Source organism: Fukomys damarensis, unplaced genomic scaffold (assembly GCF_012274545.1).
Source record: "Fukomys damarensis isolate Sample0158 unplaced genomic scaffold, DMR_v1.0_HiC HiC_scaffold_33, whole genome shotgun sequence".
NCBI lineage: Eukaryota > Metazoa > Chordata > Mammalia > Rodentia > Bathyergidae > Fukomys > Fukomys damarensis.
The window spans coordinates 40246077-40266930 of NW_022900945.1; the positions used below are offsets into that span (position 1 = coordinate 40246077).

Below are 20854 nucleotides of genomic sequence, written 5' to 3' on the forward strand. Positions count from 1 at the left end.
CCCCCCCCCCCCGCGCCTGCCGGGGATTGAATTCAGGCCCTCCCACTTGTGAGGCAGGTGGCAGAACCACTGAGCCAAATCCCCAGCCCTTCCATCCTTTTATAACTATTACTGTCTTGCTTCATTACCATCTAAATAATAACATTTTCATTATTCTAGTCACAGTCATCAAAGTGTTTATAAATGACTTTCTGAGTTATTTGTATGAATATGAATGTAACCTTTACTGTGGAGTAAAATGTGTTAAAGCCCTGTTTTCTCACTGTTATAGAATTCTTCACTACTTGGCAAGAAATCAGAAAAGTTCCTTGAACATTATATGCAAAGCAATGTGCTTGATGTTGTGAGATGTGAAGGCTTCCTGTTCGGTAGTTGTTTTTGGAGTTTTTGCAGTCTCTTTCTCTTACCTGATTTTTCATCCTGTCCTAATATGATACGCCAGTTATCTTCCTAGCACAGATTTAACTTTGCTCTTTCTCTGTTGAAAAGAATTGCAAGGTTCCTCATTGTATAAATACAAGGCCAAATATGTGACTCAGCCACGTATTCAGGGTCTCACAATTTGGTACTGTTCTACCTCTGATGTGTTTTTCACACTTTCTAATCAGTGTGCTTGTCCTGGAATACAGTCTCTGCATTCCCACCTCCTTGCTTCTGCTTGAACCATTTCCCTTGAATAGAATACCTTCTTTCCAATTGCACAAGATCTGCCATCATTCAAGGTGTAGTGCAGATTGCCTTGCTTCTAAAAAACTTGCCTTGTATTTTACTTAGAATTATTCTTCTCAGACCATCTCATAACATTACTGAACTGACTAAAAAGATTTAGTTTCCTACAGAATGGTGATATTTGTTGAGAAGACAGGATCATATTCCATATATTTACCTATGAAGAATTCTAAACACAAATCCTCTAGGTACCCTTTTTGTTATTTTAAACTTTGGATTTCTGCTTTAAAATGTGTTCGAAATTGATTTTTAAAAAGCCTTTCTGTTAATAAGAACTAATTTATTGTCACTTAACTAACTGAAAAAGCAATGCTCTGTAAAAAAAGGGCCACTTCTAGTTCATTACCAAGTTTTTAAATGAATATATATCAAATCATTGGAGCTGATTGCTGACCAACATTGGTATAGTATTCCCTTCTTATTCACAGGGAATACTTCTAGACACCCAGTGAAAACTTGAAACATTGGCTAGCAAATTAGGCACAGTAGGAAATTAACAAAAAATAGCTACTAATAAAATAGTATAGTAATAACAATATACTATAATAAATTGCCAGCACCTCTATTCTTGTACTTTTTAATTTTTAAAAATTTATTTATTTATTTATTTTGTGGTACCAGCGATCAAACTTGGGACCTTGCACTTGTGAAGCAGGTAGTGGAACCACTGAGCTAAATCCCCAGCCCTATTGTTGTACTTTGAAGTCATTAGTAATTAAGAGAGAAGGGTTACTTGCAAACAAGGACTCTGATACTTTGACAGTTAATTTGATGATCGATATATTAGTGAGTGTCTAATGGGCAGGTAGTATATACAGCATGGATACACTGGGCAGAGGTATGATTTGCTTCCTGGGTTGAACTGTGAAAGATTTCATCAAGCCACTCAGAGTGTTGGACATTTTAAATCTATTCCTGGAATTTTCCTTTTAGTGTTAGATTCTGACTGAAGTTGATGTGAGTAACTGAAGCTGAGGAAAATGAAATCACAGAGATGGGGAGACTACTTTAATAGTAAGTGGCAGTGGGTCATGTTCTTTGGTGGCTTGGTAACTAGTTTTTCTCAAAGCCACGTACTTTCCATTGTTTACTAATCATTGGTTCTCATTTTTTTCTACCATAGTAATGTGTTTATAAAACTTATGAATTTATTTCTTTCAGCTATTAATTATACCATGTTTTCCAATAATTTGTATAGTCCTAAAAAGTTAAAATTTAAATACATATTTACTTATTAACAAAAAGATTATAGATAAGAAAGGACAATGATATAAATGCATATATGTTTAGGGTTGTTTTATAGGAATTGGACTTAGTTTGAACCTTTTGGGGGCAGGGAGAGTTTGACATTTTCTTGTAATCTTGTGGTTTTGTAACTGACTAGTTATTTGGAGAGTGCTGCATGTATATATGGTTGATTGAAATTTAGAATTTTAAAAAAGTTATTCTTTTCTATCTTATGTAACTTTGATTTTGTAAGATTTCTGTAAATCCAATTTCATGTGCTAATAATAGCTAGAAATCATTTTTTATGCAACTGTCTAATTAAAACTTTTAAAAAGTTTTTCATTTGACTAGTGGATTTAAAAGATCATATTTAATTAAAATAGTTTTACCAGAAGGAAAATTAACATTCTTAAGCCCTGGAGTTCACTTTGATGAGAAATAAAACCAAGTAATAGAGAGAAAAGTATTAGTTTTCATACAAAGAAAATACTCAGGAATAGACCTTTTTCCTTTAGTTGAACATATTTTTTTTTGGTTTCTTTTTGCAGCGCTGGGGATTGAATCCAGGCCTTGAGCCTACTAGACAAGCAATCTTAACCACTGAGTGTTACCCCCAACGCAAACTTCTTTTTCTTTTTTCTCTTTCATTTTCTACCACTGAACTACATCCTCAGCCTTTTTTATGTTTATTTCAGACAGAGTCCCACTTAATTGCCTGTACCGGTTTCAAACTTGCAGTCCCCTTGCCTCAGACTCTGAGTAGCTGATAATGACAGGAGTGTGCCAGCAAATGTACTTATATTCCTAAATGTAAATAAACAATCTTGTTGGAACAGGATTTTTGATTCAATAACTGCTTTGTGAGGGGAAAAGGTAACCAAAATTAGGAATATTACATACAAGCAATCTTCCTTTTGTATATAATTTAAAAATAGTGTCCCTTCCTAGTTTACCACACCCCAAATACATCTTTGATATTTGACTTCTTTTTGATTTTTTTTTTTTTTAAATTTTGAGACAGAGTCTCACTGTGTAGTCCAGGATGGCCTTGAACTCACTGTGTAGCCCAGGCTGGCCTTGAACTCACAGTGATCCTCTTGCCTCAGCCTCCTGAATTCTAAGTTTACAGGCGTGCACTGCCATACCTGTCATTTCTGATTTGCATGGACTGCTAAACCTTAAGACACTAAGAACTGGGCTTTGTGTAGATTGTAAACTACTATTGAACTATTCAGCACTTCCCATGGGAGTAGACTCATACATTTGATCCTTTGCCACTGTTAGTAACAGTGCTAAACTGAAGACTTGAAATAATCAAACTGTTCTTTTCAAGATTACATTTGTCTTAGTATTTATTTGCTTTGAAATTTCATGTGCTGGTTTTATGTGTTTTGGCTATTATTCTAGCTTTATATGATGGAAAAAAATATAAATGTTCCTCACTAAGAAAGGAGGTGTCTACAGTCATTACTCATTATCCAAGGGGGATTGGTTCCAGACCCTCATGAGTATCCAAGAAAAATGAGTCTGAGATTAATCATACTTTATTTTGTAGTATTTGTTATCTTTCATATTGACCCATATAATTTCAGATATATTTGGGAACCCTTTGACTGGTGGTATGCCTTCAGATTTATTTGGAATATATAGCTCTGTTGTAGTTCATCCTTTGAACATTATCTTGTTTATTTAGCTGGTTGAAAGTTTTTGTTTGTTTGTTTGTTTTCAGTTTTTTTTGTTTTTGTTTTTTTTGAGACAGAGTCTCACTATGTAGTTTAGACTGACCTGGAGCTCACTTTGTAGCCCAGGCTGGTCTCGAACTCATAGTGATCCTCCTGCCTCAGCCTCCAGAGTGCTGGGATTACAGGTGCGCGCCACCACACCCGGCTCTGGTTGAAAGTTTTCATTTAATTATTTGTTTATTTTGTATCCTTATTGCTTCTCGGCCTTTTGGCTAAGATCAAGTGTATTTTGTGTCCTCCAGGATCAAACCTATGTAACTCACTCAAGCTAGGTAAGGTGCTGTCCCACTGAGTTATACCCCCCAGTCCTAAAGTCCATAATAATATGTGCATTAGCATTTACACTGTTAATTATCCTTGTTTTATAAGCTAAGTTGACCTAAAATCTCAAACAGAACATTGATTGTTGCAGAGTTAAAGATTATAATAAATACCTGATCTTAATAGTAGTACATACTTCAGGATTATATATTGCTGAAGAACTTTATTTGTACAGCATGATATCTAGTAGGACTATTTTTTTTTCTCATTGCATTTATTGGTACATTGTAGGTATACAGTACAGTTACATTCATCATTGGGATCTTGTACCTTTACATGACAGGTCTTGGTTCTCATTTTTTCCCTTGTCCCTGCCCTCCCTTCACCCGCTCTAGTAGGACTAGTTTTCCATCTAATCTGTAGTACATTCCCACCTCTCCACAATGATAGAGAATAGGACTAAACATTATGATTAAGTTTATTTTATTAATTTGGGGTTGTACAATGTGTATTTGGTGTATATGCCAGTTGTTAATACTAAAACCATGCTCAACAGTATTAGAGATGGATAGATACCATATATATAACTTTGAGTTCATCTTTAATATGTAATACCATGCAGCAGCTTGGTTACATTATTGGTTTAGAGATTGAGTATATTGAATAAGGAATCAGGACTGTTATATATTGATTTAATTTTTTAAAACTTCTGATTTTTTTCTCTTTAATTTTGCCAATGATTTACTGTAACATTTAGATTATGTTAGTATTTAAAATTTTTTTAGTTTCAAAGATGTGTAAAATTCAAGTGTTAGTACTCAGTTCTACTTTGTTACCCTCAGATCAGATCTTTCCGCACTAGTTTCTCGTGTCAGTAATTTTTTTTTTTTTTTTTGAGTCAGGGTCTCACTATGTAGTTGAGACTGACCTGGAACTCACTATGTAGTCCAGGCTGGTCTCGAACTCACAGCGATCCTCCTGCCTCAGCCTCCCAAGTGCTGGGATTACAGGCTTGTGCCACCACACCTGGTTTAGTAATACATTTTGATATCAAAATATTTTTCTTGCCATTAGTTACGTCCTCATCATCTGTCACAATGAAATCTGGCTCTTTGTTATCTCAGGTTATCTCTGTAGGACTTTGTTTACTATACTCTTTGCCTTTCCTTGTATGTAATCTCATATACTCCTATATTTATGACATTCCTGATCTTACTATCTTATTCTTAATTTTGCATGTAATGTTCCATAAACTCACCATCTTTTTTCTGCTTTATCTTTCAGATAAAATGTGAGAAGTAGAAGTTTGGAGAGAGTAAGATATAGCGCAGTGGTAGAATACTTGCCTAGCACATAGGAGGCCTTGACTTCTATTCCCAGAACAGCAAAATAGACAGGATTAGGTGACAACCCACATTGAGTCCCTCTAAAAATGAGTTAGTGTCTATATACAGACATGTAATTTGACAAAAAATAGTTTCCCTGGGATGGTCGAATTTATCCAAGAAATGCATACTTTGGCATTCTACTTTATTTTGCCAATAATTACTATGTTGCATATTTGTTACTATAAACCCTACTCTGAATTCTAATGTAACAGAACTTTATTTTAAATGTTCTTGATTTTTTCACGTTTATTCTTGCTCAGATTGATAAAGGGCAACTATCTGGCTTGACACATTACAACTAAAAGGGATTTGGAGAATTTGAATATTACACTTTAAAATAAATTACTAGGATATGAAAAGTTAAAAAATATAGATGGCCTAATTTGGAGGTAAGCAAAGTATTTATATGTGGGTGTTACCAGTTTATAGAGATCTTTGAATGGATTCAGACCAAAAGTTATTGTCATCCGGGAACAGATAAATTCAAAGAAGCACAAAAGATGTAAATGTAACAATCTGTGCTCCATAAACAACAACAGCACCACACACACACACACACACACACACACACACACACACCCCCCGTCACCTAGTTTGCAAGCTTTTAACTGCCACTGGAGTAAAGTAGAGCCAAGTTTTCCTTGTACAGGGCCAACCTTGTTTGGCTACTATGATTGCTTACGTCAGGCAGTGCCTACATAGCCACCTTGCTCCATGAAGTTTCCCTATCTTGACTCTAATCAGATTCTTAAAAGTGAAGCAGTAAGCTGCATACTAACACCAGTTAATTTTTCTATATGCTTCTTTCAGTTTCTGGGATATAGAAAAATGATTTATCTCTCCCTCTTTTTGGTACTAGGTATTGAACCTAAGTCACTCTACCACAGATCTGTATCCTCCAAGCCTTTTGTATTTTATTTTGAGGCAGGATCTTACCAAATTGCTGGCCTCAAATTTGGGATCATTTTGCCTCTGCCTAACAGGTAGCTGGGATACAGGTATGTACCACCACACCTGGCTTTTATTTCTATATAGTCAGACCAAAAGATGCTGCTAACACTTAGAGTAGTGAGGTTTTTGAACCATTTTTGGAAGATACTATTAAGGGATGAATGTGTTTCTTGAAAATTATTAGTCATTAAGTCTTGTTTTTGGTACCTGGGATGGAACTCAGAACCTTACACTTTTGAGGCAGTGGTGACACCACTGAGTTAAATCCTGGGCCCAGTCATTAAGTCTTGGTTTTTTGGTTTTTTTTTTTTTTTTTTTGGCTTTTTGAGACAGGGTCTCACTATGTAGTTGAGACTGAACTGGAACTCACTATGTAGCCCAGGCTGGTCTCAAACTCACAGCGATCCTCCTGCCTCAGCCTCCCAAGTGCTTGGATTAAAGGTGTGCACCACCATGCCCGGCTCCCACTCGTTAAGTCTTAATAGAGGTTAAAGGTTAAAACTGAGAAGTGATCACTTCTTAGTATCCTTTCAAATCTATCATTTCCATTTCCTAGTCTTGTCATTAAATTTTCTTATCTTGATGAACAAATTTGTAATTTAATATTTGCAGCGTAACTGGTGTTACACTATTATACTCATATGTTTATATGTATAAGTATGAATATGTACATATGCATATATAGTGTTAAATATGTATTGGGTTTAACTCTGTGTAATATAGAACATGACTGAACACATTGTTACTAAATTAGAGAGTTCTTACAAAGTGAATCATGAGTCAAGAATTGCTTGTCAGAGTGCCAGGGATTTAGTTCTCCCGCCTGCTTTGAAAGCGCAAGGCCCTAAGTTTGGTCCCTGGTACCAAAAAAAAAAAAAAAAACCAAACAAACCAAAAAGAATTGCTTGTTTGTTCAGTAAATAACATTTTAAGATACAAAATGCAAGCCAGGCATGGTGGCGCACGCCTGTAATCCTGGCACTTGGGAGGCTGAGGCAGGAGAATTGCTGTGAGTTTGAGACCAGCCTGGGCTACATAGTGAGTTCCAGTTCAGTCTCAACTACATAGTGAGACCCTGTCTCAAAAAAAAAAAAAAAGTGCTACTACTGGGTTGTGAATGTAATGCAGCTCACTGGTAGAGCACTTGCCTAGCATATATGAAGTCTCATTTGGATCCTCTGCTTGGGGTCAGGGCATAAATGCTGTGTAATTGTTACAAAAATTGTTAATGTGACTATTTGGGGACTTCTTTTTTGAGAATAATAAAATCAAATTCCTCATAAAATACTCAATAACGTTCTGTCTTCTTGATGGTCTTAATTCTTTTAAAAGTGGTTCTTGGGGCTGGGGATTTACCTCAGTGGTTCCTCCACCTGCCTTGCAAGTGCAAAGTCCTGAGTTTGATTCCCAGTACCCCCCGAAAAGTGATTCTCTACATAGTTGTCAAAAGTATGTTGAAATACCTTAGTATTTTGCAACATCATTTATAATATTTACATTTTAATAAGATGTAATTGATATTTTAAATATTAGTAAATTTTGGAATTTATAACTTACATCGATGAGAAAATATTTAAATTAAATACAATTTAATTTCAAGATAAATAAGCCATAGTATCATTCTTTTTGTCAATTTTATAAATAAGAGGCTAAAACTTCATGGAATAATAATTGACAGTTTATTTGCTGTTGCGTAATTTAGATGCACTGTGGAGCTATTGTTCTGAATATCCACACTAATTCCTTTTAATAATGGTATTTTTGCACAGTGGACTTCTGAACAGAAGGAAAGAGATTTGTTAGATTAATAGCTGAGACCTGTCTTAAGTTATCGTTTCCTTTGTTGGACAAGAGAAGCAAGAAAAGAAATTGGAAGAATAATATTTTGTAGTTTTTTAAAACATGCCAAACTGGTTAATATGAGAACTTCATTTCCTCTGTAAACCTTTATCAGTATACCCAAGGCTAGTCTTACTGACTTCCTCCCTCTCACCTTACTGCTCTGTTCCCTGTTAAACCTCTTTCAGACTATACTTAATTACAGCAATGGGTATTTTTGTATAGTCTGGTTTGTGAGATACTTAGAATGTCATGTGGAAGAAGATTTAGGCTTTATTTTATATATATGGCAACTGAAGGAAGAACCAGGACAAATAGGTAGAAATGAAATATATGTTTAAATGAATGAACTTTCTAATGGGACTATCCAAAATTAGCATTACCTGTTTTCAGACTTTCCAAGGAATGGAATAGTAAAATGTTGGATTAACTAGCCTGGCGTATAAATGTTTATAAAACGATTCCAGGCCCTGTTGATTCCCTCCCCTTCCCCCCTCCCTCTAGAATGAACTCTAATAGAATGAACTTAACTATTTCTTCTTTTGACTTATCAAAGCATCATAATTTTTAAAGTACTAATAGTATACATACTCTGATTATTTATAATAGAAACTATTATGTGAAACTTGTATTTTAAATTATTGTAAAAAATTAAAGGGCAATTCTCAAATCTCTATATTCATATTCTTATTTATAATCCCCATGGAGACACTTAAGCCATCTGTAATTTTCTGTAGTGATTGACAGAACAGCAGTCTGTGGCATTAGCTGTGTGATTATGTACAGCTCGGGGTTACTTTAGGTTATTCTTTAAAAATAGGACTTCAAGCAAAGCATCTTGTGTTCCTTTTGCAGAAATGTTGCTGAAGTGCTGCTGAAAGGGCCAGAGATGCAAGGATTTGGGACACATTTTGAACCTTTAAGCTGTCTGACATTGACCTCCTTTCATTATTAATATAAGAAGAAGCAGGAGCTTAGAATGTATTAATACCAGTTCATTAATGTACTAACTGGACAATGTTCTGCAAACAATTCTACACTGTAAAGAACTGGATTGGCACAAAATAAGATAATTTTATATTTTGCTCAGCTTATAATATGACTCAATGGAGGAAAATTTGATAAGCATGAGGAAAGACCATTCTTTTCATGTTCGTTACAGGTAAGACTGTTGCTTTCTTAGTGGATAACTTTTAGTCCATATTTAAACATATATTTAATGCTGACCATTTTAGTTTTCAGTTTATTTTTGTTTTTTGGTACTGGGGATCGAACTCGGGTCCTTGCCGCTTGCAAGGCAAGCTGTGGAACCACTGAGCTAAATCCCCGGCCCCGTTAGTTTTCAGTTTGGAAATAACTCAAAATATGCATACATACATACATATGTGTGTGTGTGTGTCTGTATAGATGTATATATGTGTATATATAAGTTTGTATATATATATATATATATATATGTGTGTGTGTGTGTGTGTGTAGATAGATAGATAGATAGATAGATAGATAGATATAGCTGTAGTTGATATCTTCTGTCAGCAATATTTCCTTTTTGTTGTGGTAGTTGTTTTTGAATCCTTTCTATAGGAAAATGATTTGTTTGTTAATGCTCTCTGGAAAAGTTTATGAATAAGTAACTTCATATTTTGTAACTTATGTAATGCAAATATAAAAAGAGTATCTTTCGAAATCTTTGGGAGTAAAAGATGGATTTTTAAAATGTCAGCTGAGGACTTAATTTTTGTATTAAAGTTTTTAAATGGTGATCTTTCATAATTGAGCCATTTAAACATGACATATATTTAGTGAAAACAACAAAATAAGTATACCTGCACTATCACTGTTATTTAATATTTATTCTAGAAGTTCTGGTCATTGCACTAAACCATAAAATAAAAACAAGCAATTATTTAGTAAAATGATTAGATAATAGTAAATTCTTTGTTAAAACTGTTACAGGTTAATGATATAGACACCAGAATTTTGGAGCAATAGGTAGAATTGAAAACTTGAGTGAAAATGTTTGCTACCAAATCTCAGATGTCTTAATATATGACTTAATATATGTTTAGAATATAATGAGGTTCATCATCCTGTGAAATAGATTTGTTTCATGTTAGAGCATCGTGCCAAGGAAGTTTATATAGGTTGAGGTAAGAACATTTCTCTTAAAAACAAAGAAGTTTCAAATAAAGAATGGAAGACTTTCAACATAAGATGAGCTTTTAATATGAAATGTCCTTAGCCTACCCATGAGACCATATTTCCAAAAATCTGAAAGTTACATGTTTTCTTCCTTCTCCCTCTCTGGCATGGAGTATTGCCAGTTTGATTTCCTAGGTGTTTCTCAGATTCATCTGCGTCCTACCCACCCTGCTGTGGTTCAGGTCCCCAGGGTCTTCCCTCCAGACTCCTCACATTCTCCATTCTTACCTTCTAACAATCCACCTTTTTAATTTGCTACTAGAAGGATCAGTCTAAAAACAAAGCACTAACCAACCATTCAGTCTCTCTACTTAAAGCCTACAGTGGCCCCTATGTAGGGCAGAGCCAAGCTTAACATAGTACCCAAGATCTTTCATAGCTGGCTTCTGTCTGTTCCTTAGACCTTACTTCCTGCATTCTCTATTTCCTTGCACATTAAACTATTGCATGTCTCAGTGCTTTTGGTCATGCTACATCTTAAAAATGACCAGGATTCCCCTCCCATTTTATTTACTTACCTTCTACTTAGTACAAACATTTTACCTCGGAGATTATTTCCTCCTGGAAATCATCTGTAAACTCTATAGTTAGGCCGTGTCCCTTCTGTGCATATTTCTTTTTTAGCACCAGCTGTGTTAAAATTCGATGTTTTTATGGCTGTCTTTCCCTCCTTATGGCTCCTTTCGACTTTTAGCTCCTTAGGGCAGCCTTGGTGCATAGCATGTTGTCTGGTACACGTCCATTGAATTTCATTGGATATATCCATGATATGAACCATTAGAATGTTTATCCATCTTGCAGAACATCTTTGAAGAGTAGTCTGCTTCACTGTACGAGCAGTAGATGAGGAGGAGCAAGATGGTACATTTCCTGAGGGAAGATCTAAGATTTGTCCTTTCCCACAACACAGCACAGGTCATCATGCACATTGCTACAGGACTTCATGAATTGGAAGCATACAAATTTATAACTGCCTTTGGTAAAAATATACTGAACAAATCCCTGGCTTCATCAATACTCTAAGACCCAGCATTCTGGGTTTTTATTGGATTGTATAATTGTGGGTACTGATTTGAACCCTTTATGTTAGGTCTACTATAGTAAACACTTAGCATAAAGTGTTTTATCCATTTGATTCTTTCATGCTCGAGATCTTCAGCTATCCCTGGAGGAGTTTCCATAGTATAATGATTTTATACCTTTGAAGTGGAATGTTTCCTTGAATACTAGGAAATTTCCTAAGGGACATAGAATGCTTTATGAAATAGTTTGTACCTTTTTGGGAGGTAGACATTGATAGCAAAGTGCAGTTTGTTTCTAAACTTTTAAAGTATGATTGATTTAAAGAATTACTAATTTTTTAGGTGTGATAATGTTTTTTTTAAAGACTCATCTTTTAGAGGTATTTACTAAGATATTTATAAATGAAATTATATGTTGTCTAGAATGTACTTCAAGATAATCGGGTCGGAGCAATGAGGATAAGAGTAGAGATGAAAACTGTACTGTATACCTAAAATGTACCAATAAACTCAATGAGAAGAAAAAAAAAGAGTAGAGATGAAGTATATACTGACAGTTTTTTTATTGAGTTTATTGGTACATTTTAGGTATACAGTACAGTTACATTCATTATTGGGATCTTGTACCTATACTGACAATAAATATATCAGTAGTTGCTGAAGTTGAAAGATGGATGCATTGTGTTTATTACACTAGTTTCTCTAGTTTTCTATTTCTTTGGACATATTCTTCATAATTGTTACCAGAAAGAATAAACATTTCAATACATTAGTAGTGTAAAAATAAGACTTGCTATACGTTATAAAGAAATGCAATTTTGGGATTAAATCCTTTAATTTTGTTAGGAAACTGTAGTTGTTAATAATATTCTTTCCTGAAGAATAATTTGAGGTAACGTGGAGTGGTAGAAAAAGCATTGAGTTTAGAAGCAAAAATAAAATTTCATTTCTCAGCTTTACCATCACTGACTGTAATCAGGTCACTTAACCTGTGCATTAGTTTCTCTTTTGTAATAATGATACCTGTCTCAGTGTTAGAATATTTTAGAATTAAATTTAATATGTTAAAATCACTTTTAAAACTGTTACCATATAAATCTAGATAATTTTGTGTTACATTTTCTTTTACAAGATGAACTAGAACAGTTAGATATGTGTGGTAAATTTGAATGGATGAAGAATCATTTATTGGAACTAAGACTGGTGATGGAAAACGTCTGTACCCAATGAGAAAACATAGAAGGTGAAGGTAGGGTCTTACAAAAGGTGATTTCATGCTGGAGAACTTGAAGAGTACTCTTTTTGTTTTGGATCTGAAGTCCTGAATCCCATCATTTATTCTTAAGATTTTGAGGAAGAATCAGATTGGACTTTACATAATCAGTATTACTGGATCTTTAGAAATTAAATTGCATCAAAGTTTTAATCTTGTTTTGCTTTTTATTGATACCTGTGAACACAAGAAACCAAAATTAAGGAGATAAAGAAGGTTGTAAAGCTTAAAATATAGATTAATGAAATTCAAATAAAATTTTTGTGCAAAAAATTATGCTTAAGATATCCAATCCATTTTTAGCAAAAATGAAAACCTTTCAGTCAAGGATACTAATGTTTATTTCTAGTTATTAGTGATACAATTTCTTTGTGCAATTAGATAAGACAGGCCACTAGGAAGAACAGAAGAAACTTTATATGTGGGATATATTTTAATGGAGAAGTATTTTCCTGGCTTGTCTTCTGTACCTGGTTATATTCTTTGTTTTCAGCCCAACCAACAGGTAAACAAATGAAGTAATTCTATTCTCCCATAGCAGCAGAAAGGATATAAAATTACTTTTCTCTATTACTATTTAATGATCTTCTAAAAAATTTATATGCTAACTTGCTCTATTTTGCAGTTATATGTATTTGCTTGAGATGTTGGTATTTTGCCAGAATATTGACTTCTTTTCTAATAAAATATAAAGTCATAATATATCTCAGAATTAATAATAACCTAGGGATTTTTGAACTTTATTTTGGGGACTAGTTACTGACATAACTTTCCTAGGTGTTTTCTGTGTTGGAAGTCGTGCTTCTTGGACCTGGCAGACAGCATGTAGCCAGCAGGGCTCTAGTTTGCTATCATTGTTTCTAATGACAGTTCTTTTTTCAAAATGTGTAACTCTTATGAAACCATTCACCAGTAAAATTTAGCTATCACATTATTTGAGTTGATGGTTCCAGTATAATGTATTAAATTAAAAGGTATTTATGGTAAAGTTACTTATTTGAAGAAGACATTTTTGGGGCCGGGGATCTAGCTCAGTGGTTCCAGTGACTGCCTCGCAAGCTCAAGGACCTGAGTTTGATTCCCAGTACCACCAAAAAAAAAAAAAAAGTTGCATGAAGAAGACATTTTTCTGCCTTATATAGATATAGAGAAATGCTTTAAACTCCTTATTTGTACATATAAATGCCTTAAACAGTATATAAATAGCCACTGATGCTTCACCTGCAACTTCCTGGCCAGGAACTCAGTCATCCTGAACTGAGGGTGCTGCTGTATGCGACAGTCCTTTTCTCTTCCTCAGTGAAATGACATGCAGTGCATGGCAGCGTGTAATTTTTTTAAATCATTACTGTATTGATGAACATTTAAGTTGTTTGCAGTTCTTTGCTGCTATAAATCTTTCGTGTACTGTATATCTTTTGAATTTGTATAACCGTACCCTTAAGATATATTCCTATCAGTGAAAATATTTGATATATAATTTTCACATAATTGGAATGCTTAATTTTTTTTTTTTTTTTGGCATTTTGAGACAGGGTCTCACTATGTAGTTGAGACTGCCCTGGAACTCACTATGTAGCTCAGGCTGGTCTCGAATTCACAGCGATCCTCCTGCCTCAGCCACCTGATAAATTTTTTAATAAGTATTTTATATATTGAACTATCTTTTCCAGTTTTAATAACATTTCTTAGTTCATTCGTTTCAGTATCTAGACAAATAAAGACAAATGGTTCAGATACTTAGAAAAAGAACATTTAATAAAAATCATATTTATATATAGCAGGTTTTTTGCTGGCTTTTTTAAATTTATGCACAGAATATACCATTATCCCCAGACAATCTTAAGAAATACACATAAATTATTTCTTTCAAGAAATTCCTTATTTTCAAACAATACTTCCAGCTGGGCATGGTGGCACATGTCTGTAATCCCAGCACTTGGCGTACTGAGTCAGGAGGATTGCCACAAATTGAGGCCTGCCTGGGCTACATAGTGAGTTCAAGGCCAGCCTGGACCAGTGAGACCTGTCTCAAAAACAAGCAAAAAAAAATACTTCTAAAAAAGGACAGTTTTCACTAGTGAAATGAATAATTTTTACTTGTGAAAGACAAAAATAGGCTTTATTAATTGAGAACTGATATGTTAAGGAAACCAATTTAAGATTTCTTTTTGTGTGTGGCTGTGGAGTCTCTAGTTTAATATGAAAAGATTCTTCTACTATACAAGAAACAAAAATATCAGTTTACGAGTTCTACACCCTCCTCTGTAACCCCCTTTCAGACATATCAACAGTATCAATGTCCTTCATGGACCTAGAAAAACTGTTTTTTCCTCCTAGCGAAATGTCTAGTTGCAAGACTGCTGAAATAAGAGCATCAATCTATATATCTTATATTTATATACTTTGAGGAAGTAGGGTAAAAGATTTAAGATTTCCTATTTAACTGACTTATATTTTAGATCTCTCATGTCTCACTGGTTTCATCTGATGTTAAAGCAAAATGTTAAATAGAGGTTTACTTCTATTATTCTGCATAGATCCTTACAAAATGAAGGTGAAATCACTAGTCTGTGAACATGTAGTAGTCATTGACTAACTCAGTTGAACTGATAAAAGAAAGAAAGAAACCTGGTATGGTAGCCCATGCCTGTAAATCTCAGCACTCTGAAAGGCTGAGGGAGGAAGATCACAAAGTTCAAGCCCCACCAGGGAAATTTAGCAATTTAGCAAGACCCTATCTGAAAGTAAAAAAGAATGAGGATGCAGCTCAGTGTACAGGCTTTGGGTTTAACGCATAGTACCACACCAAAACAAACCTTGGATATAAAAATATGAAAACTCTCTATTATTCTGCCTTTTTCTGAACCAGGAGTCTGCTTTGAATCTTTGCGATTGGCTCTGTTTATCTTACTCCATACTTTTTCTTTTAGCTTCATCAGATTTATTTTCTACTTTTACAACCCCATTTTAATTTATGGGTCTAAGGCACCTTGACATTTTCATAAACTGAAAGACAAAACCTAAAGAAACATGTTAATTGACTTGCTATTAGATACAAAAGCATAATCATATCTGAATGACAGTAGGGTGTATGATAGTTTAATTCACATTTCCTATTTAAAACAATGATTCACATCCCAACTTGTACATTAGAATTTCCTGGAAGCTTTTAAAAAATACAGATGGCCAGACCTCACCCAGAGAGTAGGACCCAACACCAAGAATTTTAAAAAATGCTTCATACAAGCTCTGCTGTTGTGCAGCCAGAATTAAGAACCACTGCTCTGTTCGAGTGACTCAAAGCTAATTCTAGTGAGGAAAAATTGAATTCAGTTCCAAAAATTTAAGTTTGATGAGCTTAATCAGAATTTTCAGAGGATGAAATGTATACCACTAACTAGTGAGTCATACATAAGATAATTTTACATTTAAATTTTAATGGTTACATATTTGTTTAATGTTCATTAGAAAATAAATACAAATATCACACCAAATTTGCAGTTGCCTGCATACTAGTTTGGATAAAGACTTTTCAGTGACAAAGATAGTGTGCCAATTTAAAGAAAATTTGCTAAACTGTAAGTGTATTAAGTGAATAGGTGGTACACAGATACGGCAGAAGTCATGAAGAAAAAGTGGTGAAAGGTACCTTCTAAAGTTTAGAGTTAGAACATGAAGTATCAGTGTTTTTTTCTCCTGAATATTTTCAGTGAGTCCATTCTTACATTTTTTTCACTGGAAGGGACAGATTTTTGAGAATTATAATTTCTATACATCTTTAAATTATTACTAATGACGTTTCTTGACACTTAGTGGTCTTGTACAGTATGCTTTGTAGATCAAAATATTTTGCTCTATTTTAGAGTTGTAAGAGAAGGAAGGAGAGTATGTGTGTTATGTGTGTATGAGATAAGAGAAAGGAGAGGGTAAGTAGATGGATGAATGGATGGTAGGAGGACTTATGGACAGGTGAGGGATACCTGCATAGAGAATAGTGCTGTAATACCACTCCTTCCCTTGTGCTCCTTCTTCTCCCCAAACCCTTGGGAAGACCATGGGTCTGCCACACTCAGTAGTTTAGGAAACACTGCTTCATCATCTCTCTGTAGTAAAGTGCATTGCTCTAGATGATCTCCATATGAAGATATCCATCCTTCCTGTACAACAGACCTCTGAGGCTATGAGAAATCTGAACAGACACATTAGCTCTTGCTACAAATAACAGTTTGCTATTTTATCAATTATATAAATATATTTCAATTAAAGGGGCATTGTTCTGAGCAAGAGTAGCCATGTAGTTCATACTTAAATTATATTGCTGGAATTTCAGAACATTGTGATATAGTTATAATGCTGTGTTGTAAATGTCTGTCCTTACAGAATGGAAGCTTCTTGCCTAGAGCTGGCCTTGGAAGGGGAACGACTATGTAAATCAGGAGACTGCCGTGCTGGTGTGTCATTTTTTGAAGCAGCAGTTCAAGTTGGAACTGAAGATCTAAAAACACTTAGTGCTATTTACAGCCAGCTGGGCAATGCTTATTTCTATTTACATGATTATGCCAAAGCATTAGAATACCACCATCATGATTTAACTCTTGCAAGGTAATTAATGTAAGCTTTTTAATATTTTTCCTCCTTAAATTAATTGTTACTTTAAAAAGTACTTCCATTCAATTAAGAAAACTAAATACATTTAATAGCATTGCTTTTTTTTTTGGTACTGGGGACCGAACTTGGGCCCTTGCACTTGCAAGGCAGGTGGTGGAACCACTGAACTAAATCCCCAGCCCAATAGCATTGCTTTTGAAAACTAATCTTTAGGCTAAACACAGTTTAACTGAATGAACAATAGTAAAATGACTCGAGTTTAATTAAATGAATGAAAATTAATTTAAATACACAAATGTTAAGTTTCACATTTTTATTTAAAGTATATACAAGGGCTGGGGATTTAGCTCAGTGGTTTTGCCGGCTGCCTTGCAAGCGCAAGGACCCAAGTTCTATCCCGTCCCCCAAAAAAGAAAAGAAAAATCTAAAGTATGTTTCAAAGCTAATGAGTCTTTCTGACTTCAGGCGTGTCACTTGTCCTCTAGGAGAACTTTAACTGTGGGCTGCTTTACATTTTAATGCCATTTGTATTTTTAACACCATTTGCCTTATTCCCTCAGGACTATTGGAGACCAGTTGGGAGAAGCCAAAGCTAGCGGTAATCTGGGAAACACCTTAAAAGTTCTTGGGAATTTTGATGAAGCTGTAGTTTGTTGTCAGCGACACCTAGATATTTCCAGACAGCTTAATGACAAGGTAATAAACTTTAGATGGTAGGCCAAAAGCCAAATATTTTAAAGGAATTGCTTTTTATTACTGTATTTATTCTGTATTTTATTTAAAAAAGAAAGTGTTCATAGACAAATAGTAAAAGATAAAACAATAAAAAATTTAAAATAGAGATTCTTCTTTCATAATAATGATTTGTTTGGTTCTGGATAGATGGCCATTGTAGAAATTTCTCTCTCCTGAGCTGGATGGACATGGTGGTGGCAAATGCCTATAATCCCAGCACTCTGGGAGTTGGAGGCAGGAGGACCACAAGTCACTCCCACCCGGGGAATTTTGCAACATAACAAGACCTTTCTTAAAATTTAAAAAGGGGTGGGGATATAGCTCCACATGAAGGCTCTGGGTTCAATATTTAATATTGAAAAAATAAAAAAACCTTTCTCTTGATAATAGTATCAAGGATATTTGTGGGGGGAGGAAGGAGAGAGAGAGAGACAGAGACAGAGACAGAGACAGAGACATGAGTATTAATACCTGGCCTCTGATTTCAAAAATGTAGACTTTTCTGATTTCTTCTAGGTGGGAGAAGCAAGAGCACTTTACAATCTTGGAAATGTGTATCATGCCAAAGGGAAAAGTTTTGGCTGCCCTGGTCCCCAGGATGTTGGAGAATTTCCAGAAGAAGTGAGAAATGCTCTGCAGGCAGCAGTGGATTTTTATGAGTGAGTAAGGCTGATGGAGTCATAGGCCCCCCTAAGCCATGGGCCAATATATATTGTTTACCCAGTAGTAAGTTTTTAAATTTGGGAAAAGTTTTTAAATTACGGAGTAACAAAAATAATCTGTCAAATCAATTGCTTAAATGTTCATGTTGTGTTGGTAGTAGTAATCTTCAGCTTTCATTTAAAGTGCAGACCAGTACCCCTTAGTGGCAAAAACAAGAAATATCAGTGGATGTCTAATTTATGTAAATTATCTTTGCCCAATAGAATTTCATAGAACTTTTAAACAATAGCTGTTCCAAAACAAAAACAGTAGCGGTTCCAAGATGAATTGTCTTTAACTCTGCACAGGAATCTACCTGAATGGTTCAGACAAATATTCTTGGTGATTTCCTATAATCACCCTGTGTCATAGATTTATCATAAAAATGTTACACATTATTGCTCTAAGCTTCCTTGAATTTCTTTTTCAGATATAAAGAATTAGATCTATGGCTAGGGTGTGGCTCAGTGGTAGAGTGCTTGTCTGGTATATACAAAGCTCTGGTTTAATCCCAAGCCCTGGAAAGAAAAAAAAAAAAAATCTATAAATCAAATAAGTAAGAACTTTTGCCTAACATTTTTTCTAACCATTTTTTGTTTCATTTAGGGAAAATCTATCATTAGTAACTGCTTTGGGAGACCGAGCAGCCCAAGGACGAGCCTTTGGAAATCTTGGCAACACACATTACCTTCTTGGCAACTTCAGGGATGCAGTTATAGCTCATGAGCAGGTACAAATGGAAAGCCGTGGAGCCAGATCAGTTCCTCCATTGAAGTTCTGAACAGTGATTACATTATCCCAGTTTTATTATAGGATAAGTCTAATAAAATTTTTCTGTTTTAGCGTCTCCTTATTGCAAAAGAATTTGGAGATAAAGCAGCTGAAAGAAGAGCCTATAGCAACCTTGGAAATGCATATATATTCCTTGGTGAATTTGAAACTGCTTCCGAATACTACAAGTTAGTCTAATATTTCTGTATATAAATGTAAAAATGAGTAGTTATACATGCCCACTAAGTCATAAGCTTTAAGTTGAAAACCTGGTTTTTGATGCATACTAGCAATAGGACCCTGGATTTTTAAGCCTTCGTTTTCTCACCTGGAAGAGAAGACAGCAATATCTTGACTTGGAAATTGTAGTGAAGATTGAATGAAAGATGTATTGAGCATTTAGCATCATACCTGGCACACTGCTCAGTCAGTATTATTCTACCTGAAATTATCACATCTAAGATTTAGTAGCCGTATGACCCCATTGATTATTATTCGTATTTTAATCTTTAAAATTTAACTGTTCTTAGCTGGTCTTGGTGGCACACATCTGTAATCCCAGCACTTGAGAGGCTGCAGCAGAAGGATTTTGAATTAGAGGCCAGCCTGGGCTACATAGCAAGTCCCTGTCTCAAAGAAAGAAAGAAAGAAGGGTCAGAAGAGAAGCCAGAAAGCCTGGCAATAGAAATATGCCCTAATCTCCACCAGTGGCCCCTGAATTTTTTTCTCCTCCATCCCACCCTCTGAATGAGCAATTCTCCCACCTTCTTTCTTCCCTACTTTCACTCTGATGGCCAAGGGCCCATTATCTCCCTGGGAGTTAGCAATCCCAGTTTCTTCTGTGATACGGTCTTTCCGGTATGATCAGGCAGCTTCAAACATACACTGTAGCAAGGATTAAACAGCTCCTACTTGCCTGGCTTGTGCTTTCTAGATTGAGTTTTCCCTACTTAGTTAGCTTTGAAAGCTCAACCTCAGGAAAATCTGGTGTGACTGAACCCAAGATTCAATAATTGTAAAGATACCAAGGTGAGATTTCTGAATAGTTTGTCAATTTTAAAAAAGAAAGATATCATTTTAATTCAAAAAATCAAATAGCATCCCATCTAGCTTTAAATATTGACTCATAGTTAATATTTGTTGGTTAATTAGATATCCTTCCAGATAAAATATGTCAGTATGTGAATATAGTATATGTTTTAATTTTAAATATAAAAGTTTCATATATTTTAAAGCCAAAGGATATAAAAATTCTCATTAAATGGTGTACTTATGGTAAATGCTGAAAAATTCTATTATAAACTGGATGGTGGCTATTTGACCAAAGAAGCATGAGTATAGTGAAACCTACCATTTTCCCCCAGAACTAGAATTTATAGACTCAGAATATATATATATATA

The 20854-nt window shown here is 34.8% G+C and overlaps 1 protein-coding gene across 9 annotated transcripts in view; it reads left to right on the forward strand.

Moving 5' to 3' along the window:
- The window catches only part of Gpsm2 (G protein signaling modulator 2), a 46883-nt gene that overhangs the window by 1716 nt on the left and 24313 nt on the right, over positions 1-20854 (forward strand). Inside the window, exons 2-12 of one of the 9 annotated variants that reach the window (XM_010605947.1) lie at positions 1663-1743; positions 5608-5736; positions 6207-6345; positions 8993-9299; positions 12494-12610; positions 13016-13139; positions 17018-17239; positions 17806-17941; positions 18497-18639; positions 19289-19412; positions 19526-19641. In XM_010605947.1, coding sequence (XP_010604249.1) covers positions 17019-17239; positions 17806-17941; positions 18497-18639; positions 19289-19412; positions 19526-19641 — 740 coding nt within the window. In that variant the 5' untranslated portion in view covers positions 1663-1743; positions 5608-5736; positions 6207-6345; ... (2 more) ...; positions 13016-13139; position 17018. The remainder of the gene's footprint in view (positions 1-1662; positions 1744-5607; positions 5737-6206; positions 6346-8992; positions 9300-12493; positions 12611-13015; positions 13140-17017; positions 17240-17805; positions 17942-18496; positions 18640-19288; positions 19413-19525; positions 19642-20854) is intronic. The other 8 variants (XM_010605946.1, XM_010605940.1, XM_010605941.1 and 5 more) reach the window with 8 other exon arrangements.